Source organism: Kogia breviceps, chromosome 3 (genome assembly GCF_026419965.1).
Source record: "Kogia breviceps isolate mKogBre1 chromosome 3, mKogBre1 haplotype 1, whole genome shotgun sequence".
Classification (NCBI taxonomy): domain Eukaryota; kingdom Metazoa; phylum Chordata; class Mammalia; order Artiodactyla; family Physeteridae; genus Kogia; species Kogia breviceps.
Window position 1 is genome coordinate 2509597 of NC_081312.1, and position 25531 is coordinate 2535127.

At 49.3% G+C, this 25531-nt stretch overlaps 1 protein-coding gene across 2 annotated transcripts in view; it reads left to right on the forward strand.

The window, feature by feature from the left end:
• CDC42BPB (CDC42 binding protein kinase beta) overlaps positions 1-25531 on the forward strand; it is a 110641-nt gene that overhangs the window by 35337 nt on the left and 49773 nt on the right. For both annotated transcript variants that reach the window (XR_010839371.1, XM_059058195.2), the window contains exons 2-5: positions 3677-3768; positions 10055-10138; positions 13957-14052; positions 21768-21916. Coding sequence is in view for 1 of the 2 variants with exons in the window: in XM_059058195.2 (XP_058914178.2) it covers positions 3677-3768; positions 10055-10138; positions 13957-14052; positions 21768-21916 (421 nt within the window). In the remaining variant the exon portion in view is untranslated. The remainder of the gene's footprint in view (positions 1-3676; positions 3769-10054; positions 10139-13956; positions 14053-21767; positions 21917-25531) is intronic.

The window sequence follows — 25531 nt, forward strand, 5'->3', positions numbered from 1 at the left end:
TTAAACATTAGGTTTTGTTCACATAGTTGATTTCCTGTTGCTTGACTCTTAGTTTCTTTATCTTTCCAAGCTTTCACTTGGGGTGTTTCCATAGTTCTTGCCCCGTTTATCAGACTGGCCCTGATAAATCCGTGTTCACGCATTTCAGGGAAATTGTACAGGGCTGTGTAAAATGCATAAGCAACAGAAACAGGTTCTATTAAAAGAGTATGAGGAACATCAAGTAAGACAATTGATGTGGAAAGAAAAGATGAAGAGAGAGCTAGCCAGGTCTCATCCGCCACAAGGGACTTCACGCTTCTCTGCCTCAGACTTCACTGAGGCGGGAGGGGGGACTTTCTGCCTATTTTAGTGATAAGACAGTGTAGTCACAGAGGAGCAGATGACTCTGCTAAGATGGCGTGGCGACCAGGCGCCCCGCTTAGGACTTGACTCTCCTGAATGGAAGGAAGCCAGGGCTTTTCCCTGGGCCTCCTCCTGCCAAGTAGGGCAGGAGTAAACAGAACTGGATAGTGTATCGTTGGACCACTTACATACACACAGATCGCTACCACTAGAAGTTAAGATAAACACTTCACACCGTGCTCCAACATACTCTAAACAGCAGATGAATAATGGGTTGACTATTTTAAAAAGCCATTTGGCCAAAAACAGGATTGACTGTCAGATTGTTAACGAGTCATAACTTTCTAAGCCTTAATAAGAAAATGACAAAGGAAAAATGAATTTGATTTTATTAAAAATGATACTTTTATTGGAAGTAATAATTGCTATAAAATAAAAATAGCATAGTTCAGATGAAAAGAGGCAACAGAATGGAGGAACAGTGTTTACAGCTGTTACGTGTGACAGAGCCAAAGTAAAGCGCTTACACAGTTGATTAAAAAACATCAAGACATGATTAATGAGCAAGTGTCATGAATGGATAATTAACATCACAGGGCACAGCCGGATGTGGGAGAACACGGCGTCGCCAGGCATCAAAGAACTGCTGATTTCAAAGGAAGATGAGATGCCAGTGTGTGGCTGTGAGGGGGGTGTGACTCAGGAGATGCAGCTTGGAAGGCAGGTTAGGAACCAGATAGAATATTAGTGCCCTTTGGAGAGTCTTGGAGTTGCATCCTCAAAATTAAGTTAAAATAGTAAAAAAAATCTGTGTGCATGAAAAGTTCATTGCAGATTTATTCACCATAAGAAAATAATTTAAAAAAACATTTAACCTCTCCATTCAGTAGACACAATTATAAATTGTTGGTGTGTCAACTTAGTGAAATATTATGCAACTGTTAAAATGTTAGTTGAGTGGTCTAGAACCATGAAAAATGTAAGAAATGAGATAAAAGCAGAATACACAAAAATAGCTATATAAACATTGACCATGTCTACGGTCAGGGGCAGGAATGGGAACATGTGAAGTTAAAGTGGTTCATGGCACAATTATGGGTGGAATTTTCTTTGATTTCCATGGAAATTGCTGTTTGATTTGCACGTTTAAAACACTGGCCAGCAGGTTTTGTGAGCCTTTAGGGTTTTTGTAGAAGAGTCCAGAATGCTGTGTTGAAGCCCTGCCAGAGCGAGTGTTTCGGCAGTGTGTGCCAAGCGTGATTGTGGCGTGCGTCCTTCCCAGGGGAGCGGAGTGGCATCATCTCCTTCCCAGACTCGCTGTCCTGTTGGTGATTTGTTGGGATGCTTTTCTTCACAGTAAAATGAGGTGCCATTTGGTTCCCCTAGAAGATGCCAAGAGAGGCTGTGATCTTCAGTGGCTGTTTAAAGTGTGTATTTCCATGAGGATTTTGGGGAATGGATATTTTAGGTGATATTTGGAAGAAAGATGAACCATAGGTGACCTTTAAGTTCTAGCTCAAGGGTTTTCTTTAGCCTGGCTCCCCACCCCCCCGCCCTAAATAATTCAGGGCCTGTGTGTTCTGTTCCCTAAACTCTGTGCCAATGGGTATTTACCGTTCTTGGTGCCTATGAATAGGCACCAAGAACCTTCTGGTGCTGTGGCTTTTGTTCCTTGGATCAGTGAACCATGGTGGTCAAACCTTGGTGGTACTTAGCAACTATTTAAGGAGAAAAAAATTTGGAGTTAGATTCATAATATGGAGCTCAGTTAGAAGCCCAGAAAATACCAGATTGCAGGTTTGGGGGGAGATAATTGTAGATGCACGTGTAGTTATAAGAAACAACACAGAAAGAGCCCTGGTACATTTTGCCCATTCCCTCCGCCCCGCGCCATGGGAATGTTGCGAAGCTGTGATGGTGGAGGATTTGTAAAAGATCTGTAGAGAACAAATAAAAGTTGGCATAGGGCTTCCCTGGTGGCTCAGTGGTTGAGAGTCCGCCTGCCGATGCAGGGGACGTGGGTTCGTGCCCCGGTCCGGGAAGATCCCACGTGCCGCGGAGCACCTGGGCCCGTGAGCCATGGCTGCGGAGCCTGTGCTCCGCAACAGGAGAGGCCACAGCAGTGAGAGGCCCGCGTACCGCAAAAAAAAAAAAAAAAAAAAAAAAAAAGTTGGCATAAACATAGGGATTTAGATCTGAAGTTGAAAAGAGGAGAAGGTGTAGGAGATGTAATGGAGCGGCTGCTAGACCGAGGGCGGGTGGCCAGCGCTCAGGTGCTGCTTCTGGAGTCTCATAGCGCGGGGCTTCTGGTCATGGGGCTGCTGTGACTAATTAACACCAACTGGGGGCGTAAGGTCGCAGAGATTTTTCTTCTCTCTCACGGTTCTCGAGGCCGGAGGTCCAGAGTCAAGGTGTCAGCAGGGCCATGCTCCTTCTGAAGGCTCTGGGGAGAGTCTGTCCCTGTCTCTTTCAGCCTTTGGTGGTGGCAGCAGTTTTTGGTGTTCCTTGCTTGTAACTGAATCACTCGAATCTGTGCCTCCATCTTCACGTGACTTTTCCCCTCTCCGTGTCTCTGGTCCAGATCTCTTATTTTTATGCAGACACCAGTCAGGCTGGATTTAGAGCCCACCCCATTCCTGTTTGTGACTTCATCCTAACTTGATTACATCGCAGAGAGCCCGCTTCCAAATCAGGTCACATTCACAGGTTTTGGGAAGACACTGCCCAACCCAGTCCACTTGCCACAGAAAGTTGGCTCAGTTTTCTTCTTCCTAAAACGTGGATGGTCATGGAATGAATCTCAGGAATGTGTGTGCGGACCTCGTGCGAGCCGTGTGGGGTGCGGCTCCCAGCCCTGTCCCCATTGCTGTCAGGGCTCCGCGTGTCTCTCAAGGGTGGCTGCCCGTTGTCGTGGAGAACGCCTTGTGTCCCCCCGCCCCAGCTGCCCTGTGGCCCTGAGAGCTGGCATGTGGTGCCCAGAGCTCACGGACCTGGTGAGCCGTTGCCTGTGCCGCTCTGCAGAACAGACGGGTGCCCAGCGGGGAGAGCTCACCTTTCATGATTTTTCCAGGGGATCTTTGTTGTGATGGTATTTGTTATAACAGATATTGAAGTACAGGTGCCAGTATGAACATCCACGTTAATTTGGCATAAATACCGACTTTTCCAAATGTTAATGACTTTACAGATATTAAGTGTCTTAGAAAGCATTCATTTAAAAAGTAAAGTTTTTTCTAAAGAAAGTATAACTTAATGGAATGCCGCAATTAAATTTTTATCTATTGTCAAGTTATTAGAGTAAGTTGTTAATTTTACTTTTTTTAATTTGTAGCTAAACCATTTACACAACTGGTGAAGGAAATGCAACTTCATCGAGAAGACTTCGAAATAATTAAAGTAATCGGAAGAGGTGCTTTTGGTGAGGTAAGATAAACTTATTTTTGTTCATTTTGCCTAGCAGCTCCCATCTAGCAGTTTTAGGGTCCTGTACATTGATTTTGGGACGAGGTAATTATTGGTATCATTTGGAGAGTTCTTGGTGGATAAAATCTGAAAGAGTTAAGGAGGGAAAAAACAAAAACTAAAGGTGGTGACTGGTGAATTACCCTGCAAATTGTCTTGACCAAAATAGTTCTTTCTGGCAGATAAGTTTTTAAAAACATCTGTTTGTCAATCAAAAAAAAGTCTTGGCGGCGGTTTTCAAAAAAAATGCAAGAAGGGTCGCATCAGAGTGGTGCTCATCGTTCGTAGCTTGCCCCCCATCCGTCAGTCCTCGTGCGGTTGTGCGTCCCGCCCCCTGTGTCTGGAGGAGAACAGCTTGTGCACCGGGTCCCGGGTCCCGGTGACGCGCCCTGCGCGCCCCCACCCCGCCCCGCCCCGCCCCGCCCCGCCCCGCCTGGAGCTGCTGTCCCTCCTGCCGGCTCCACATCCAGCCCGCCCGGGTGTGTTTACAGTCGGGCGCTTGACTGAACTACGTTAACTCCTCTCCTTAGGGTTTGCCCGTGGCAAGGGACAAAGCTCCCAGGCTGCGGAGCTGTGCGTGTGGGTTAATGAGATGCTCTGTGTCCTGTCCAGCAGCGCGTGGGCTCTGTCCGACCCAGCCCTGCCGGACGTGACTCTAAAGTGCTGCAGGGTGGGAGACAGCATTTGTTGTGCACAGCGTACACTTCATATTGGGCAAAATATACCTGGAAGAAAGCAAAGCAGGAATTTAACGAGATGGCTGCTTTGTTCTGAAGTAGCTCATGAGTGGAAACCAGGCCTGTGGTCTGTCTTAGAAAACATCTCAATATTTTTGGTGATTCTTCTGCTACCAGCATCTGATGACAGCCCTACTTTATTTTCAGGGCTTCAGTAGAATACACCAAAAGAAAACATTCCTACGAAAATGCTTTCAAAATAGTCGAGTGAGAAAGCTCTGGCCTGCCTGCGTGAATGTGGGCAGTTGTGTGTTGTGCCCTCATTTCTTCCTTGGAAACCGCCCTGGCCTCAGATCAGACCCCAGCCCCACGCTCTGTGGCGAGCCCCGTCTCTCGTCCTCCTACCCTCCTCTCCCTCACCAACCTGGGCTTCATACCCACCCCTCTCCCAGCCCGCTGCTGAGAGCAGAATCTCACCAAGGAGCGGGTAGAGGGGAAGTAGCGCCCCCGGGGGGCTGCTTTGGTGGCAGCCTTGTCCTCTGGGACGGCATGTCCTCCCAGGCTGACCTCGGAACGACCCTGGATCCAGGACTCCCCGACTGAATTCAGCTCTGGGCTGGGACAGGACAGGGAGGTTGTTGGGTTTTTGTTTTTAAATATTAAGGTGTACTTACATGTAAAATGCACAGATCTAAGTGTATGGTTTGAGTTATGACAGATGTCTACACCTGTGTAAGCAGCACACCAGTCTATATAGAGCATTTCTATTCCCTAGAAAGTTCCTTCCTGTTTCTTTCCAGAGCCTCCACCTCCTGTCAGCCCCACCCTTCCCCGGGTGGCCACTCTCCCGATGGCCGCCGACAGGGAAAACATTGAGTTCTGCATAGAAATAATAGACCCCTGAGCTCTAGGTAGGACGTGAGGAGGTCAGGGAAGGTGTTTGTTGTTGCTCAGTGAGAAGAAAGAGAAAGCCTTTGAAAGCTAAACCCAGTTCAGTTCGCTGTATACTTTCACCGACCGGCCCCCTTGTACCAGGAGCTGTGCCGGGCTGCTGGACACAGCCCTGAGCGAGGCCCAGGCCCACGCAGACCTCCGCAGTTACGGCGAGCCCGTTAGGGTGTTGGGGGACGGGGCAGGGAGAGACTCCAGGGCAGGAACCGGGCGGCCTTTGGGAGGTAAAAAGAAAGCACAGGAGAGAGCATTGCTGTGTCAGGAAAGCTGGCGGCTACTTTTAGTGCTCTTCTTTGCCAGAGCACTTGATGCGAAACTCGGTTCCTGAGTTTGGAGAAGATAACACTGATCACTTTTAGCTCTTCCCAAATTAAGAGAACGTGTTCTCGGAGATCGCCCCTTTGCCTTTGCTCCCTCTCCAGGCTTTAGCAGCTGCTTTGTGCGTTCCCCACCCCCTCCCCCTCCATCATCTCTCCCTGGGCCCTGCGCTCGGCACGCCAGCCCTCCTTGCCCAGCTGCTCTGGCCCCGTGGCCATCCTGGGTCCCCTGCACACGGGTGCCAGCCTTCCTGCCACATCCAGAATTCCGGGCTCTGTGGCTTGTATTCCTGCCACCGCGCTGCCTGCCTGGGACAGTCTCGTAACCATGTACCTGAAACGTGGCCAACTGCAGCCTCTGTCTCTGACAGCGCCAAGTGGATCACAGAAGTGAGGATACCCTTAATCATTGTTGCGTCCAGGGCGTTCTTCACATACGGTTCTGATTGAATGACAGGCCAGGGAAGGGTGAGAGTCTGTGTGCGCACCCGCCTTGGTGCACAGATGTGTGTACCTGTGCTGCTGAGACCATGGCACGGGCTGCTCAAGAGCCCTGCCCCTGAGAAAGAGCTTGCGGGGTCCGGTGTGAGGGCAGCGTATGAAACGCTTACCTCAGCGGAGTTTAGCAAAACGTTTCTAGATTATTATTCAGACAAGGATTGGAGTCCTGGGGCATTGCCCTTTTTCTGGAGCACGGTGGCTTTGAGAACACCTTCGTCCTCCCCTCGGCATCTCGGCGACAGTGGCCCAGGAAGTTCCTGAGACCCTGGCGCCCTTCTGGGGGCTTGTTCCTCAGCTACCGGGGTGCGGTGCCCAGGGCCGTGCTTTCGGCGTGACAGCAGCTCCCCGCAGGTGACTGCGTGCCGGGCAACCCAGGCCCCGCGTGCTCTCACAGACGTGAGCCCCTGGAAGCCTTGCGGCCGCCGGCTACACCACTGGCCCACCAGCAAGACGAGAAGTCAAGGCCGGAGCGGGGGGCCTGGCCCCAGGGTGGGCGCTGGGGGCGCCACGTGAACCCCACCTGCGTGACCCAAGGCCTGTGCGTCCAGACACTGTGCCTTGCGTCTCTCTGGTTCCTAGAATGACTTAAAGAAACAAAGCTTCGAAAGCTTTGTTTAAGTTTCAAATTAACAGAACAGCTGTTTGAATACAATGGTTCAAAAACAGTCTAACCCTTTACCCAAATTCCCTTTTGTTAGCATTTTATCTCATTTTCTTTTCTTTTTTTTTTTTTTCTCGTTTTCTTGATCATATTATAGCTGTGCTGCTCTCGCTTGAGCTTGCTCCCTCCCTCCCTCCCTCCCTCCCTCCCTCCCTGTGTGTGTGTGTAATTTTTACTGAACCACTGTGGATAAGTTGCTTATGTCAAGCAAGGCCCTCTACCCCTAATACTTTAGTTCCTATTCTGATAGGGATGGTCTTTGACATGACCACAGTTCATAATCTTAAATTTAGAACTGATAGAACACTTTTTCTTTTTCTTTTCTTTTCTTTTCTTTTTTTTTCTGCGGTATGCGGGCCTCTCACCGTTGCGGCCTCTCCCGTTGTGGAGCACAGGCTCAGCGGCCATGGCTCACGGGCCCAGCCGCTGCATGGCATGTGGGATCTTTCCGGACCGGGGCACGAACCCGTGTCCCCTGCATTGGCAGGTGGACTCTCAACCACTGCGCCACCAGGGAAGCCCCCCTGATAGAACACTTTTTATCCAATCTGCTGTCTTATACCAGTTTGGCCCAGTGATGTTCTTTGTTTTACCTTTTCCCTCTTGTACTGGATCTGCGCTAGCATCAGGTATTATACTTAATTGTCGTGTTCCAGAATCACTTTTTAATGTTTTGTAAAATTATTTTGATTTGTATTTCTTTACTTAAGTGTCTTATTTTGTAGAGATTTGTAGAATTATCATCTCTCTTTGAAGGAATTCAGGCTAAGTTTTTGGCTAGGAAGAAGCTTCTGGTAAACCAAACAAGATTCTCTAAAAATTATTTCTTTTATAGCTCGTTGTACAATAGAGAAGGTTTGTTGTTTTTGGTTTTTTTACATTAAATTTTACTTGTCTACTTATTCTTTTTTTTTTTTTTTGGCTGCGTTGGGTCTTGATTGTGGTACGTGGGCTTCTCCTTGAGGTGGCTTCTCTTGTTGCAGAGCACGAGGTCTAGGTGTGTGGGCTTCAGTAGTTGTGGCATGTGGGCTCAGTAGTTGTGGCTCGCGAGCTCTAGAGTGCAGGCTTCAGTAGTTGTGGTGCACGGGCTTAGTTGTTCCGCAGCATGTGGGAACTTCTGGGCCAGGAATCGAAACCGTGTCCCCTGCATTGGCAGGCAGATTCTTAACCACTGCGCCACCAGGGAAGTCCTTGTCTACATATTCTTGGTTTGATACATGTTTTCCACGGACAGATACATTCTTTTTCCTTCTGCGTATTTTATCAGAGCCATCTTGCATGTTTTCTGGAAATGGTCTGTGCCCTAATAGGCCTCTTGTAAAGAATCAAACGTCCTGTGTTCTGCGTCTCATTTCCAGCAAGATCTGGATCATTCATGAGGCTCGTCATTTTCAGAATTTCATTATTTTCCTCAAAGGTTAGCAACTCTACCATTCTAGCCAAGTTAGACCCTTTGTGTAGTAACTACTATGTGGCCTTTTTTTTTTAAACTCTAATATCTCACCTATCTAGATTATAGCTAATTCCCAGGAAGAAAGAGACACTTCTAACATGATGACAAAGTGTGTGCCCAGAATTCTTGTTCTCAGACATGTTGGAGAGGCCACAATGCCTTTATTTACGCACCGTTTATTTTTAATTTATTCAGAGTCATGGCGAGTTTGGTCAGTGATTTCTAAGACCATAGCGAATAGACAGCAGCTTGGGTATGGTGTGCCACGGAGTGGCAGTGAGAGGGGTGACGGAGGGCGATCTCGGCGCACTTGTGGGCAGGGGGCCCTGGCTGGGAGCCCTGCAGAGGAGGGCAGGTGCCTCTGACCATCTGCAGGCTCTGGGGCCACATCAGGGCATGTCCGTGGTGGACCCTCAGCCCCGCACGCTGTCATCAGGCTCCGGGAGGATTACATCTAATTATGACTGTCAGTATCATACAGTTCTGAAAGGCACGCGCCTGAGGATGAGCCTCTGCCGCTTCTTAGGCACGTTGTTTAACCCCTCTGCGCCTCAGATTTCACATCTGTAAAGTAAGAGTATTAGAAATAGCCACCACCTAGGGCTCTGGAGACGATTAGCTGAGAGGGTGCAGGTCCGTTGCTTGACACAGCTCTGGGCGTGGGAAGTGTTCCTTGCGTGTCAGCTCTCATGGTCACTTCAATGATATTGTTGTGTAGTGGTGTTGTTTAGAAAGTGAGGAAGTAAGTGATTCACTTTTAGAACTCTGTTCCAACCCTGCTGTGTGGCTGCCTGCCATTGGCAGCAGAAAGGCTCAGAAGTTATTATCACTGCTTATGGCTTTGTGAAGGGGACTTAGGTCAACGAATGACAGATTTATATAGGGTAGGATGTACCGTATGATGGTGCAGACATCACATCTGGTGTTGGTAGTAATGGAAGAGTTCATTTGAAATTTGATGAAGACCAGGAGTCCCAAGAGGACTTCCTGGAAGAGGTGGCATTTGAGTTGTACCTTGAAGAATGTGGCTGACAGCCAGCACGCTACGGGCTAATGACTATGTGCCTAACCATTCTGAGCACATTAACCATGTTGACTCGTTTGATCTGCACAGCAGTCTTAGGCCGGTCCTGCTGTTATCCATTCTAGTTGTAGAAACTGAGGCACAAAGAAGTGAATTTGCCCCAGTTACACTCCAGAGCCCCCCTAGATACTCACCAACCCAGTGAAGAAAAGATCCCGGAGTTAAGCCTGGGCACGTGCAAAGGCTGGCCGTGGGCATGAGAAGTGGACATGGGCATTGGTGGAGGCGGGTAGGCGTGAGCGGGGATGGAGCCCTTGAATGCAGGAGGGGAGCTTGGGAGCCACTGACGAACTTCAAGAGCCATTACTGTGAAAATCCCCAGACGCACCAGAGTAGAGGCCAGTAGACCCCTGTGTGCACCGGTGCTCAGCACTGAAGCGTTTTGGACTGAGCAGGTGAGATCATTCAAGCTGCAGTGTAGTGAAAATCAAGTTTTGATGCTTAAAAGGGCAAATCTTTATTCACGTAGAAAACTTTACTTTCCTTAACAGGTCATTTTCCAGGGTTTCCAGGCAATTGAGATTTCACTGTAGTTATATGAAATGTGCCGACCTTTTGTGTTCTGTTAACTAAATTTTTGTTAAACTCCCATTTGTGTGGCAGGTTGCTGTTGTCAAAATGAAGAACACTGAACGCATATATGCCATGAAAATCCTCAACAAGTGGGAGATGCTTAAAAGAGCAGAGGTAAGTGTGGAGCATTAAATAAATAAGTAAACGGGTTTATATGCAAGGAAAGGGGTGATGAAGCCCAGCTGGGTAAGACCACGTCTGGCCTTCCTTCCTTGACAAGAGCAGGCCGCTCTTTGTCGGCAGGACCTCAGCCCCCTCCCAGCGCCGTCTGCCTTGCTGTTGACTCACTACCAGGTGCCCTGCTCACGAGTTCCCCCTCAGGGGTGTCTGCAGGGGCAGTTTAAATCCTCCATGGGGGGATTTCCCTGGCGGTCCAGTGATTAAGGCTCCACACTTCGACTGCAAGGGGCCTGGGTTCGATCCCTGGTCGGAGAACTAGAATCCTGCATGCCTGTGGAGTGGCCAAAAAAACCCAAAAAACAAAACCAAACCCTTCAGGCATTTATCTCACTTCTGCTCCCTCTGCAGAAGGAATTATTGAATATGGAAGTGTTTTGTATTCCCTCCTCGAGGGGAGTGGAGATTATAAATAAAAGTAGATGGCTGCTGCATGGCAGCCTCTGACCCGCTTTTTCTTTCTTCTTCGTCCATCCCTGTGGCGGCTGTTTCATGCCGCCGACCCCGCTCTCCCCAGCCCCACGCCCAGCCCCCACTGAGACACAGGTTCTCCCTCTGGTCCTCCCCAGACTCACCTCCACTGCCTCCCAGCGTCTCTCTGTACCACCTGCCCTGTGTGTTCCTCCATTTCACATTCGCCTCGGATCCAAGGGTCCTTCCTTTCCAAGGGCATGTTGCCATCAACCTCCTGGCTTTGTCCTTTCTGAGCTGCCCCATCACTGTCCTTTGTCCTCTCATTGGCTCAGTGCCTGCTCTGCGCCCAAGCCGCTGTTCCCCTCCTCACGCCGCTGCTGCCCTGTGTGTGCTCGGGGCTCTCCCCTCCAGAATCAGCCACCTCCTCCTTTGGACGATTCTTCTGTGGTTTCTGGCCTCTCTCATCCTGTCACTAAACCCTCCTTGTGATTCTAGGCGGCCCTTTCCTCTTTTGTTCTGGATTTTTACCTGCCGATGACAGTCGCCGCCTTGTGCGAACAGTACACACGCCTCTCGCTGAGGCTGCGTGGCTCTCCTGAGCTCGGGTTTTCCCTCCCTCGCCGGGCACTTCCGCTTCAGCATCCCCCCTGGCGTCTCAGGTTCATCGTATTAAACTGTGTGTGGCTTCTCCTCCTTCCCTGTCTACACCCGTTTCCTCTTTCCAGCTGTGGCACCCAGGACAAGGTCTTACACCTGTTTATTGCTCAATAAATGTATGCTGGTTGACTGAGTCATCACCAGTTTTGCAGCCACCAGGGTTCGAAATGTGGGTGGCCCATGACTTGGCCTCAGCCACCCCCTTCCGAGCTTCCGTCCCTCTTGGCTCCGCTGGCATCCTCCCCACCATCCTCACCCATCGCCTTCCTCACCTCGTGCTGCAGCCTCGGCCCCAGCATCCCTTCTTCATGTCATCACTGGCATGTTGGCAAACACAGGAAAATCACTGAAGCAGTTCTCTTGTGGGGGAAAAAAGCTACTGTTGCGTGAAAGTTTGGGAAAGGAATAAGTGTTTGGAGAAAGAAATACTAGTAGCAAATTCTATTGAAGTTTATATTTTTACAGGAGTGATTGATTTTTGAAAGGTGATAACTGAGCCATATGTGCTATGACTTGTTATGTTAACCTCTGGAGTGAAGTGTGTGTGAGGTCCTCAGGTTAGGGAGAGGCGATTCTCACCTTATCACACTAGTTAATATTTACCCAGATGTCACCGTGAGTGAGTACATTTTAAACAAGTAAATATTGCTTTTTAAATGTAAATCTGGTTACACAGAACCTATTTAACTGGCATACTCAGCACCAAGTCCAAGATTGTCTGCTAATCATGGTGATTATCCTAGAATGTGTACAATGGGCTGTAAGTATATGTGTGTGTGATACATACAAAAATGTAATATAGATACAATGCTGGTTACGGTAATTTATCTTTTTATTCACATTTCATTTAGTAGGCCTAATTGTATTTTTATTTTTTAAAATTTTATTTATTTATTTTTGGCTGCACTGGGCCTTCGTTGCTGCACGTGGGCTTTCTCTGGTTGCATCGAGTAGGGGCTGCTCCTCTTGTGGTGCGTGGACTTCTTATTTTGGTGGCTTCTCTTGTTGCACAGCACGGGCTCTAGGCATGTGAGCTTCAGTAGTTGTGGCACATGGGCTCAGTAGTTGTGGTTCATGGGCTCTAGAGTGCAGGCTCAGTAGTTGTGGCGCACGGGCTTAGTGGGATCCACAGCATGTGAGATCTTCCTGGACCAGGGCTCGAACCCGTGTTCCCTGCATTGGCAGGTGGATTCTTAACCACTATGCCACCAGGGAAGCCCTTAGTAAGGTTATTTTAAACATTTAATTTTATAATATTGACTTCAAAAACTCATCTTTAAAAGCATGAATTCAACAAGAGTTGGCAGTAGAAAAGTCACTAGGCAATGGAAGTTCATAACTTGTAGACCAGGCTGGGCTTTTAGTTCTTTTTTTTTTTTTGGTCATAAAAAAAACATTAGAAAGTTCATCTGCTCCTAAAACTACTGAACAATATGTATATTTCCTCCGTGTGGGTGCCATGCTGGCAATCCCGGTGTAAGAATGGGCTTCATGCTGAATGTTGTTAGGTAGGCGCTTGAGGATGTGGATCAGAATCTGGTGGAAGCAGTGGTCCAGACACTGGGGCTTCTGGGCTGGCCCAGGCCCCGGGACTCAGGTTTTCCTTCTGCCGCCCCTTCCCCAGGCCTGTGGTCTGGGGACCATGGTAGTTCCAGAACCACTCGTCTCTGCACATCTGGACGTTGTTCGTTCTCTCGTCTGCTTCAGTTAGGAGAATGGGGCACATCTACCTCAATCCCATTTTCGAAGGAAAAAAAACTCTTTTTAAAAGTTTAGAAAAGAAAAACTTGTAGAAAAACAAGTTCTAAAGGTCACCAGGAGACTCCCTGAGAGAACAGGTGGAGAGCTTGCTGCGGTGCTGTGTGTATAAACCCTCCCCTAGGGGTGCTGTTATTTTTCTTAAGCTTTGCAAGTTGGAAATACAAGGAGGAGTTAAAATCTTCTGTGGTCAAGAAAGAGGACATCTTATTATAATTATGCCAAAGACCTAGTTTCTTTTAAATACAGATTCTACCTGTGTATTAAAGCTCTTAAAAAAAACAACCACCACCCCACAGCAGCCTAAAAGACGGCCTGTTGCCCATGAGCTACAGGCCGTGGCTCTTCATAGTAGAATCCTGTTAGGATTGTGTGCATCGGTAGGCTGTAAATAAATCACATTTCTTGCAAATAACGGACCCAGATCTGTAACTCAGATCAGTAAGCAGGTTTGTGCCCTGTCCCACCAGCCGTGTGGCTCCTGAACTCTAGTCCTGAGATGGGGGTGGGGTGGAGGGGACGGGACACGAAGGGCAGCCACACCGCAGGCTACCCCGAGAAGTCGGCGACGCTGGAATGGGGGTCAGCTCAGAAGCTGTAGCTGAAACGCGCGTGTGAGCTGGGGTGAACCTGGAGTGCTGGCCCTGGAAGCGGCGTGTGTGTGTGTGTGGGGTGCGAGCCAGAGGTGGGGAGGTGAGTTCTCAGCGGCCCTTGGTGCACCGGGGTGAGGGTCGGGCTGCAGGAGTAGGAGAGAGCAGAGGTTCAGCTGGTGCCAGGAGCCTCACCGGGAGGCGGCGGTGCGCCTGGGTCCCTGCGTCCCAGAGGACAGGGGACACTGTCTCCAGAGCCTCTGTCTACTTGGGACTGTGCTCTGCAGGGCACTTTCCCGATGGACACAGACCGACTTTCTCCCCAATTCTTTACAGACGGCTTGTTTCCGGGAAGAACGCGACGTGCTGGTGAATGGGGACTGTCAGTGGATCACCACGCTGCACTATGCCTTTCAGGATGAAAATTACCTGGTAGGTGTGGGTCACCAAGAACTTACGGACTCTATCAAATGGCATCTCACTGAAGTGTTTCGATTCCTTTGTGCTGCCACTAAAAAATGAGTGAGACACTTCGGAACTGTCGCTGCTTAAATGTATATTTGACAGATAAAACTGAGGGTTTGTTTTCATGTAATCATCAGGTGGACTTTTTTCCTCTAATCACTAGATAAGGTGCTTATTTTATTCACTTGGTTTATTATAAACTGGGGGTTTAAAACGTTTCCTATCTTATGTAAAAGAATAAGAAATTGCTGTGGGGATGTAAAATGTTTGACCCTTTAACTGAGTGGGTGTTTCTGCCACGTTTCCCTGACGGCCAGGTCGGGTGGCATGTGCTCGTTTGCAGCCCTCCCCACTGGAGCCGCTGACACAGGTTTTGGGGTGGTTCTTGTTACCTGTTTGTTCTGATTGGAGCTGGGGCTCACTTGCAGTGTAGGCTAGTCAGCTTTGTGATTCACGTGTGTGGGTAGAATTGAGTTCAGACGCCTAGTAGAGCAGGTGTGAGACAACCAGTTCGGAGTGAAAGGGAAACCAGACCTTTGGCTCAGGCCCTGAGTGACTCACGACCGCTTTGTTAGGGCTTTTAACTCTGAGAATGACTTCCCAGGTTTACCTAAACCTAAAAATGTCCGCACCGTGGAGCTCTGGGTAGACGGGGCCTGGGCAGACCTCAGGGAAGCCGATCTCAGCCCAGCTCCTCCAGCCGGGGCGCAGCTGGCACGTTCCCCCAGCAGTGGCCGCATGGGGCTCCGAAGGCAGGGGCCTCGGCTGTGTTCTCAAGAACAGCTGACTTGTAAGTTCACTCTCAGTGGTGGGCTCCATTTGCTTACAGCAAGTGGAGTCATGGAGGATTTCTTTTATTTATCTTAAAATAATCTCTTGCAGACATCAGAGAAATCTCTTAGATTCAGTAGTCTAGGATTAGGTAAAATAGTTTGTTATACTCTTTATTTAGATTGACAAAACATGTGTTTTTTGGTTTTTTTGGTTTTTTTTTTTTTTTTTTTTTTTTTTTTTTTTTTTGCGGTACGCGGGCCTCTCGCTGCTGTGGCCTCTCCCGTTGCGGAGCACAGGCTCCGGACACGCAGGCTCAGCAGCCATGGCTCACGGGCCCAGCCGCTCCGCGGCATGTGGGATCCTCCCGGACCGGGGCACGAACCCGTGTCCCCTGCATCGGCAGGTGAACTCTCAATCACTGCGCCACCAGGGAAGCCCCAAAATATGTGTTTTGATGGAAGGGGCAGCTGGGGATTATCGAGCACAGCCTGTGGGTTATCACGGTCAGTCTTCCCAGTGGCCAACTGAGTTAGGCATTCATGATCTTTCACCATTTTATGATTGGGGTCTGGGGCAAAGAGGGAGGAAGTCATTTGTCCAAGCTTATCACACAGATACAGGGATTGTGCCAGGACCCAGCCCGGGCCCCTCTGGCAGGAGGCGGTGCGTGGTGGCCTCGCTCTGGCCGAGAGCAGAGTCCTCTTGCCCTGGGGCCATCTCTCCGTAACCCATTGCTTCCGGGACCAGTAGTGTCCCTGCGTTGAGTGAACTGCCTCCAGTTCACTTCCTATTTTGATAAGAACGGAATGAAGTCTCTAAGGAATTCTAGTCTGGGTCTGTACAGAAGGAAGGCAACTTTTTTTGTTTCACATATTTTCCTGCAGTCAGCATAGCGTGTTGCCAGCTTATTCTGAGTTGGGACGGCCGGTAAGGAATTCCGATGATGGAGCATCTTCTTGAGTTTGGGGGCTGCCCAATCAGACGTGTGGTGGAAACTGCAGACAGAAGGATGGCAGGGGCCCTGGCCCTTCCTAGCTCGTGAACACGGGGCTGCAAGACCGGGTTTGGCTCCTGCCTCTGCCACCCACGAGTGGCGTTTTTAGGGGCAGTCGCTGCCCTGCGGGGAGGAGTGAGGAGGGACGAGGTGGGAAGTGGGCGGCCTGAGTGCCGCTGGGGCGCGGGGTGCAGCGGGTGAGGGGTCGTCCGTGACACGGAGCCCGCTTGCGTTAGAGTTGCTACTGTGGGTATCTAGACTGGGCGTTTTATAAAAATTAAACTTGTTTCACCAGTGACTAAAAGGGTGTTGCCTTATTGACTCAAGTCAGGATTCTGTGTTATGTGACAGGGGATATAATTGGTAGCGTTCTCTTATTCCAAAAATCCGTTTCTACTTGCCTGCCTTATCAGCCTTTGCAGGTTACTCTTCTTGTAAACTTGTTTTCCTGGAGCCCATCAATCATATTTGGCACTGCTGTGATACACTTTTGTTTTTTTCAGATTTCTAGGTGGACAGGGAAACCATTGAGCTCCGCTAGATGTGGCGCTTGCCTCACTCCCACTGTTTTCTTTAGGGGCACCCGACTCTCGCTCACCCGCGTGTCCATCCACAGGGCTGTGGTCTGCTGCCCCGATTACCTGCGCTCGGCCCAGCTGTCGCTCTCCCCACCCTCTCCTCCTTCCGGGCCCCTCTCCGTCCTGCTCTCATCCCTCCCCCTTGAGTCTGCCCTGCACAGGGCAGCCAGAGGAAGCTGTACACGTGGAGCGGGGCGCAGCTTCTCACGGCTCTCAGAGTGGAGCCCGCAGTTCCGCCGTGGCCCGCAGGGCCTGGCCTCGCCCCATCTGCACCCGCCGTGCTCTGCCCCAGTCGCTAGTCCCCGTGTCTCCAGGGCCCACGTTCCTGCCCCTCTCAGTCCCTTTGTCTGGAAGGCGACCCTGGCCCAGCCGGCTACCTCCCGCCTTTCAGACCCCTGGGCCTGGGTCCTCGCGTGGTCCGTGTGCAGGAGCTGCCATCGGGCCCTCCCACGCCTACAGTTGGGTTTTCTTCCTGGTCCCCGTCACTCTGAATTCCTGTGCTCACCTCCCCCGACGTGATGTCAGCCCCGTGGAGGAGGGACCCGTCGCCTAGCGGGTGCCAACAAGTTTGTTTTTGAGAGAGTGAGCGAGCAAACGTCCTTTGAGAGTCATCTGTGTGACCGGAATTGTGCCAAGTGTGGGAGAGACAGGACTCCTGCCCGTAGAAGCCGCTCTTGGATGGAAGGGGTGGGCGACAGTGCCAGGAGGCCAGGGTGGGAGGCCTGGCTGAGGCTGCCGTTGGGCAGGAGGGGGCAGGGAGATCGGGGAGGCTTCTTGGCGGAGGGGTCAAGTGAGGTGAGTCTTGAAAGCCGAGTTCTGAGGCAGGACGGGAGGGCTGTTGAGAGCAGGGGTCTGCAGGGAAGCCTTCCTCCTTAGACAGGCCCGGCCACAGGCTGATGGCGGCCCTCTCCCAGGAGACGCTATGCCTCATTTAAGATCAGGGGCCTGGAGTCCAGTTGCCTGGGTTCACATCCTAGCTCTGCCACTTGCTAACTGGGTGACTTAGGCCGCGTCATCAAGCCTCCTTTCCTTATCTGTAAACCGCGGTCATGACAGTAGCTGTGGTGAGGGCTGTTTTGAGGATTAACAGTGATGGTGGCCGTAAGTCATAGAACCTGAAGGCGTAGCACGTCATAGTTACACCACGCACGGTAGCTCTTAGTACTAAGATCTCCGTAATACTAAAGGATTGTCTCTCTGGCTGAGCCATTGGGGAGTGGGACTTCTTCTCTCTGTTCATTGGTTAGAAGTTAACTGCTCAGACCAGAGCATCCATCTCTTAAAAGCATCAAAGGGGGCGGTTCCTGTGAGGAACAGCTTCTCCAGCAGTCTCTGCTCGGCAGCCCCAGCAGTAGGGGTGCTGGCTGCCGCCCTGACTCTGGCTATGCCAGTCTCTCTCTGACTGGTGGGATGACCCCACCGGGTCTCCACAGCCCCTGGGACTCCTCCACCGTAGCCTTCAGGGTGCAGCCAGAGGGGCTGTCTTCCGGTGGAAGACTGTCTTCCGGTGAAGGGCTGCCCAGCACTGCTGGCCCGGGGCCCGTGAGCGCTGGGTGAAGGGACGGCCTGGTGTTGTTGGTGGAGCGCACCCAGTGCCTCGGCCTTTGCCCTCTTGGGGCTCTGGTTTCCACTCCAGCAGTGCATTCTCTGACCCTTCCGTGGGGATGCACCCATAGGAACTTACCTTTCAGTTTGTTCATGAAACTGTTTTTCTAATAAGAGCCGCTGGTTTTGTGATTTTAGGTATTCACCTCCCTTCTCTGGTCCTGTGTCCTCTTCGTGTGGCAGGAGAACCTGGAGAAATAGTTTTAAACTGCATAGAACTTGATGGAATATTATTTGTGCTTCCACTTTGGGCCATTAGCTTTTAGAGCACCCCCTGGAGTGTCGAACCCTTCAGTCATTTTTTCCACTGATTAAATATATGTACGTGTATATATGTATTTTCCCCATCTAGGCAGTTATTATCTTAGCATTTGCTCTGAAGAAGATGGTCTGTCATAATCAAGGATGTTTGTCATCTCCACATATTTTTTTTCCTAAAGGAGTTGGCGTCTTCTGCCTATGCTGGTTTGTGTGTGCCTCTTGACATGATTTATAAAGTCCTTCCAATTTTGGAGGGGAAGGATTTCTCACAAAGAAAAAGAAAAAGTTCCTGTCCAGGAAGTTTTCATTCTAGCGTATCTTCAGAAGAAGATCATCTATTTTTCTTAATCAAGGATGTTTGTTATTTCCACATTTTTTTTTAAGAAGTTGACATCTTCTGCCTGTGCCAGTTGGTGGTCTAGACAAAGGGTATCCAAATGTTGGGATGTCCTGCCCCCACGTCCCCACACGCTTGGTCCCTCCCTGGACCGATCGCAGACTCTTACCACCCATGGCCCTGGGGGAGTCGAGTCCCCCCCAGAGTCAGAATCAGGCAGGTCATCAACTGCTGGAATCACTCAAATGAGGCGTGGCCATTCCCGAGGTTCCCGGGCAGAGAAAGCGGGTCAGGTGCAGGTGACACAGCTTTACTGACGGCAGTGACAGCTCAGCTCACTGGGAAATGCAGCACGGGCTCTGAGAACAGGTTATATAGTGTGTGCTGAGCCAGCAGAGATACCCGTCAAACCATAGCCCAAGATGCCCTTTCTCAAACATTAAATATCCTCCCTGCACGTGTAGAAACACCATCCCTTCGGGGAGCAGACACTTGGAGAGACAGAGGCTCAGCTGCCTATCTGTGGGCTGGGGTCTCCAGTGAGACACCGTGAATCTGCATCTGCTCTTTCCTCTCCTGCCTTTACTGTAGGTTAAATTTCCATATACATTTATTTTCCTTTTGAATTTTGTATTTCATTAGTCTCTCACTATATCTGTGAATCAACACAAAACTTTTAATTTTCAATTCTTTTTTTTTTTTTTCTTTTTTTTTTTGCAGTACACGGACCTCTCACTGCTGTGGCCTCTCCCGTTGCGGAGCGCAGGCTCCGGACGCGCAGGCTCAGCGGCCACGGCTCACGGGCCCAGCCGCTCCGCGGCATGTGGGATCTTCCCGGACCGGGGCACGAAGCCGTGTCCCCTGCATCGGCAGGCAGACTCTCAACCACTGCACCACCAGGGAAGCCCTTCAATTCTTTTTAATGTATGTTATGGGACTTCATTCTGTTTTTTTTTCTTCAGACATTTTGAAAATATTATTTGTTTATTCTTCTTTAACCTGATTAAAAAATGGGCGGAAGGGACTTCCGTGGTGGCGCAGTGGTTAGGAATACACCTGCCAGTGCAGGGGACACGGGTTTGATCCCTGGTCCGGGAAGATCCCACATTCTGCGGAGCAACTAAGCCCGTGTGCCACAACTACTGAGCCCACGTGCCACAACTACTGAGCCTGTGCTCTAGAGCCCATGTACCACAACTACTGAGCCCCTGTGCTGCAACTACTGAAGCCTGCACGCCTAGAGCCCGTGCTCTGCAGCAAGAGAAGCCACTGCAATGAGAAGTCCACACACCACAACTAAGAAGGCCCGCGCGCAGCAATGAAGACCCAACACAGCCAAAATAAATAAATTAAAAAAAAAAAAAAAAAAAAAAAGAGGGCGGAAGAACTGATTAGACATTTTTCCAGAGAGGAAATCTAGATGGCCAACAGGCACATGAAAAGACGCACAACATCGCTAATCATCAGGGAAATGCAAATCGAAACCACAGTGAGATATCACCTCACACCTGTCAGAATGGCTGTCAGCCAAAAGAACACAAATAACGAAACGTTGGCAAGGTTGTGGAGAAAAGGGAGCTGTCCTACACTGTTGGTGGGAATGTAAATTGGTGCAGCCACTATGAAGAACAGTATGGCATTTTCTCAAAAAACTAAAAATAGAATTACTGTATGACCCAGCAATTCCACTCCTGGGTATATATCTAAAAAAAACCCACCAAAAACACTAATTTGAAAAGATATATGCACCCCAGTGTTCATAGCAGCATTTTTTTTTTTTTTTTTTTTTTTTACAATTGCCAGCCTAGGCATCCATCAATAGATGAATGGATAAAGAAGATGTATATATGTATATAACATATCTATAATGGAATACTACTCAGCCATAAAAAAGAATGAAATTTTGCCATTTGTAGCAACATGGGTGGATGGGAGGGTATTATGCTAAGTGAAATAAGTCAGAGAAAGACAAATATTGTATGATATCACTTACATGTGGAATCTAAAAAATACAACAAACTAGTAAATATAACAAAAAAGAAGCAGACTCACAGATACATAGAACAAACTAATGGTTACCATTGGGGAGAGGGAACGGAGAGGCGCAGTACAGAGGTAGGGAATTGAAAGGGGGTTTCTGTGGGATTATATGGGAACATGTGTGTGAAACTTCAAAATTGTAAAGCACTATAGAATTTAAAGAGTCTTCAATAAAAATGAAGGGGATTGGGGTAAAATATTTCTGAAGAATATGAAAAAATGATTTGTACAAATCAAAAATAATAACACTGCTAGTTTACATAGGAAGATTTAACGATATCAAGAAATCAGCAGTCTTTTCGGGGGCTTCCCTGGTGGCCCAGTGGTTAAGATGCTGCGCCTCTATTGCAGAGGGTGCAGGTTCAATCCCTGGTCAGGGAGCTAAGGTCCCGTATGCCGCCTGGTGGGGCAAAAAAACCCCATGACAATATCTTGTATATTATTCAGCCATAAAAAGGAACGAAATTGGGTCATTTGTAGAGACATGGATGGACCTAGAGACTGTCATATAGAGTGAAGTAAGTCAGAAAGAGAAAAATATAGTATATTAACACATGGATGTGGAATCTAGAAAAATGGTACAGATGAACCAGTTTGCAAGGCAGAAATAGAGACACAGGTATCCCCTTATATGGACACCAAGTGGGGGAAAGGGGAGGTGGGGGGATGAATTGGGAGGTTGGGATTGACATACATACACTAATATGTAATATGTATAAAGTAGATAACTAATAAGAACCTGCTGTATAAAAATAAATAAAATAAAATCCAAAAAAAAAAGAAACCAGTGGTTCTTTCATCAGTTTATAAATAGAATGTGACTTCTGTATTGATACCATCTGATTGTGTTGTACAGGTAGAAATTTTATTGACAAGAAGGATAAGTATTTGCTGAAATCTGTTCGCAACTACAGCAGCATTATGGTCCATCAGGGTCCTGTTCTGGGGGGACGTCCTGGGTGACAGGAACAGCAGGAAGCCATCCACCCGGACTAGAGGAGTCCAGAGCTCCTGCGGTGAAAGCTGACCTTTGGTTGTTAGGTTTCGTGGTGACTGAATGTTGTCTTCTCTGCCCTTCTCTTCCTAACTGTAGTACTTAGTCATGGATTATTACGTGGGTGGTGATTTACTGACCCTGCTCAGTAAATTTGAGGACAAGCTTCCAGAAGATATGGCAAGATTCTACATTGGTGAAATGGTGTTGGCTATCGATTCCATCCATCAGCTTCATTACGTGCACAGGTAATCACCTTGTTATATATTTGTGTGTCAGGATATTCCTTTCAGAGTCCCCTGAGTCGTGGACCCCAGTTCCAGGCTATGCAGGGAAGTCGTGCGGTTAGTGGGTCCTCCCTTTGACTGCCATGGTGCAGGATGCCTTACCAGGTCGTTGCTTTACACCCCAGCACCTGGCTCCCAGGAGACCCCAGCTTTATGTGACTGTTGTGACACTCTGATTGCTGTCAGCTGAAGTCACCTTGTCTTTTGATATTTACCTGCCATTGGCTTCTGTTCTCCCCTGCCCAGCCCCCAGAGCTCATGCCTCAATCACCCATAAAACACTCAGGAAAGAGGGCTTGGGTTGAGGAGAGGGGCTCACACCACAGCATCGTAAAGGACTTGAATTGAGTGAGTGTAACTGCTCTTGCATGTCAGGCGGGGGTGGGGGGCCCCCTCCTGCCCCCCACCCCACACCCCGGCCAGGACAACAGCCTTAGTGCCTCAGCCAGCCTGTGCCTCCGTGTCAGTCTCATTCCGCCATTTAAGACAGTGCTTTAGTCCTCTGGGTTTGGGGTGGGGTTTTGTTGGTTTTGTGCTGTTTTACTTATTTTATTTTTATCAAAGTATTTCACGGCAGTAGCTTTAAAAAGTCAAATAGCTGTACAGGGCTTATAACAAAACGTGAGTCTCCAGCCGTCCCCCACACTGATGCCTCTTGCCATAGGTAATGATGGACAATTTTTACTTGTTTCTTCTGTTTACTTTCATATTTCTAAATAACGGGCTTCTGTTGCTGTTTCACTTTGTGTGGGGGGTGGGCAGGTCTTAGACCACGTCTATCAAAATGGTGATTTGACTCTTTGACACAAGTAAGTACATCTCTCTCTCATCCCTGTCTCCCACACGAACTCTCAAACTTCCCTCTCCCATCTGGCCCCAGTTAGTAAAGTACAGTTGGCCCTTGAACAACATGGGTTTGAACTACACGGGTCCGCTTATACTCAGATTTCTTTCGCTAAATACATACTACAGTCCTACACGGTCTGTGGGTGCAGACCCACGGGTATGGAGGGCCAACTGTGAAGTTATACTCAGATTTTTAACTGCACAGAGGTTGGCACCCCAGCCCTGGTGTTGTTCAGGGGTCAAATGTAATAACTTTTGGTTAGATCAGTGTTTGGTGTTTATAATATACTGTGTAAATATTACAGATGAGTCTTGTGGTATAAATAGTTACACTTCCTATATAAAGTTTTGTTTCCTCTGAAGTTAATAATTGCACTGTTTTTTCTTAGGCTACTTCTCTATGTAGCTGCCACTAACTATCCCCAAATATCGTGACCAAATTTTAAAGTTCTGTACATTCAGACGCGCCAGCCATCCTCGGTCTCCCTTCCTGGATCCATCCATCTGTCTTTCCCACGCCTTCCTGCTCTGGTGGCTCTCATCCTGAGGTTTCTTTTTGAATGGAGAGGTTCTCTTCCCGTCTCCCTGGGATGGGCTCCCTTGTTTTCTGAGTTGTGCGTCTTTCTCTTTCTTGGTTTACTCTTTTGATTTGGTGGCACATACCCTCCAATAGTTTCTGGAAAAGGAGGTGTGTGAAATAATTTTTTTGAGAGAAGCATCTTAATTCCATTCACGTACGTGACTGATAGATGATCCCGTGTGGAATTCAGTGTTGCCGTCGAGAGCTTTGCAGCTGTCGTGAGTCCCCTGACCTTGCAGTGTGGTTGGGCTGAGTCTCTGAGCCTGTCCGGGATTTTCCTAAGCGGACGCAGCTCCTGCTCTGAGGGTAGCAATGGCTCCCAGTGTCAAAGTAACAGCCCTTCAAGTCCTGCCAAGAGTGTGACCTCATTGCCCTGGCGGGGGGGGGGGGGGCAGCTTGCCTGGGGCCACACGCCCCTGCCCAGGGCGCTGTGCGTAGGTCCCCGTGTCATGGGCGAGCCCAGGGAGCTGCCCCCGATAGCGTTTGCTGCTTTTAGGGCCATGAGGTTTGGGACAGGGCATTTCCTCTTTTTCCTGTTTTCTTTAATGTCGTTATGCCTGCTTTTATAACAGTTATTGTTGTTTTCAACATTAGATTTTATACTCTTCTTGAGAGAACTTTGCCTAATTTACAACAGAGAGATGAATGTCTTTGTATTTGTCACAGAGCTCCAGGGAAATTAATTTGACTGCCTTTTGAATAGCTTATTCTTTCCTGTTTTTCCCTAATTAGAAAGCTTTCTCCTCATTTTCTTAATTGCTTGTGTAGAAGTTTTGCTCTATCTTTTAATCTCTGGGCATGGTAGGAAACATATAATTCGAAAACTTTTTTTCCCTCGAAGTCAACTCCATATTCAGACTAAGTGCTTGAATGACCTAGTGAAAACAGTAAGCTTTGCATTTTGCTAGAAAGTTCACAAAGTTAGGTAATACAGGAAGTCAGTCCTACCCAGTCTCAGGGGGATGTGTTGTAAGTTGAGGCTGCATTTGGCAGGGCCAGAAGTAAATGAGTTTCATCAGCATGAGAGTGTTATCTCTGGTGGATTTGAGGAGCGTGGTTCAGACCGTAGCTTGGGGCCCTTTCCCGTGGGAGGATGTGGGCCTTGGCGGCTTCAGGCAGTGCCCGCTGCCCCGCCGGCCGGCCTTCTGCATGCGGAATGGCTGCTCCCCGGCCTCGAACCCCTGCGAGGCTCACTGTGCAAGAGGCAATGGGGAGCTCGGGCCTGGGGCCCCCCCACCCCGGTGGCTGCCGCCGCTTCCCGAGAGGTCAGCCCCAGATACCAGCAAAGGCGGAGACCGAGAGCAGCAGGCTCCCGAAGGATTGCGGCTGGGAAATCTCATCGGCAGAGAGAACAGAATACATACAGCTTACGATCGAAATGAGAACAGGTACACTTTTAAGAGAAGGAATATTCAGAACAAAAAAGGCCTTAGGAAAGAAAAACTAGAAAGTCGAGTAGAAGAGGTGTGGAGTAGGAGTAGAGGACCTGGACGAAGACAGAGGGGGCCCAGGGCCTCCAGGAGCCAGGCCTGCGCGGAGGCCCGTCCGTGGAGGCATGGGGACCAGCCCCGCGCCACCGCCACCGAGCCTGCGGGCTGGTTTTGCGGTAGGAAGCCTCACGGGCGCGCTGTGTGTCTCTCAGAAACGGGACGGCAGCGGGCGGGAGGGCCTCCCTCTTCAGCGCATCAAGGGCAGACAGGGAAGGAAAACGGACCGCACTCTGTCCGGGCTGTAATCCCTCCCACCCACCCGGCCAGTTCCACCGTTTTAGAGAAAAGGCACTTTGGGGGCCTGGAGCTGCTTCTCAGCTGTGCGCCTGACTCTACTGGAAAAGCGACCACCGCTGGGTTTGGAGGGAGGATGGGCTGGGTGAGTCCCAAGTAGGGTGGTGGTCCATGGGGACGCTCAGCCCTTGCACTGGCTGCTCTCTCAGTTGGTGCTGTGGGGAACACCTGCCCAGCTCGGAAGCACTGCTGGTAGGAGCTCTGGGTTAGTCCTTGCCCTCGGCCTCCCTGGGGTTGCGCTGAGAGGGCCTTTCTTTGTAAGCTCCCTGCATGCAAATGGGCAATTCCAGTTTTTTAAAATAACATTTATTGGTGATATTATAGTTTAAATAGAGAATCATGCTGCCCAGATAATCCAACACCATT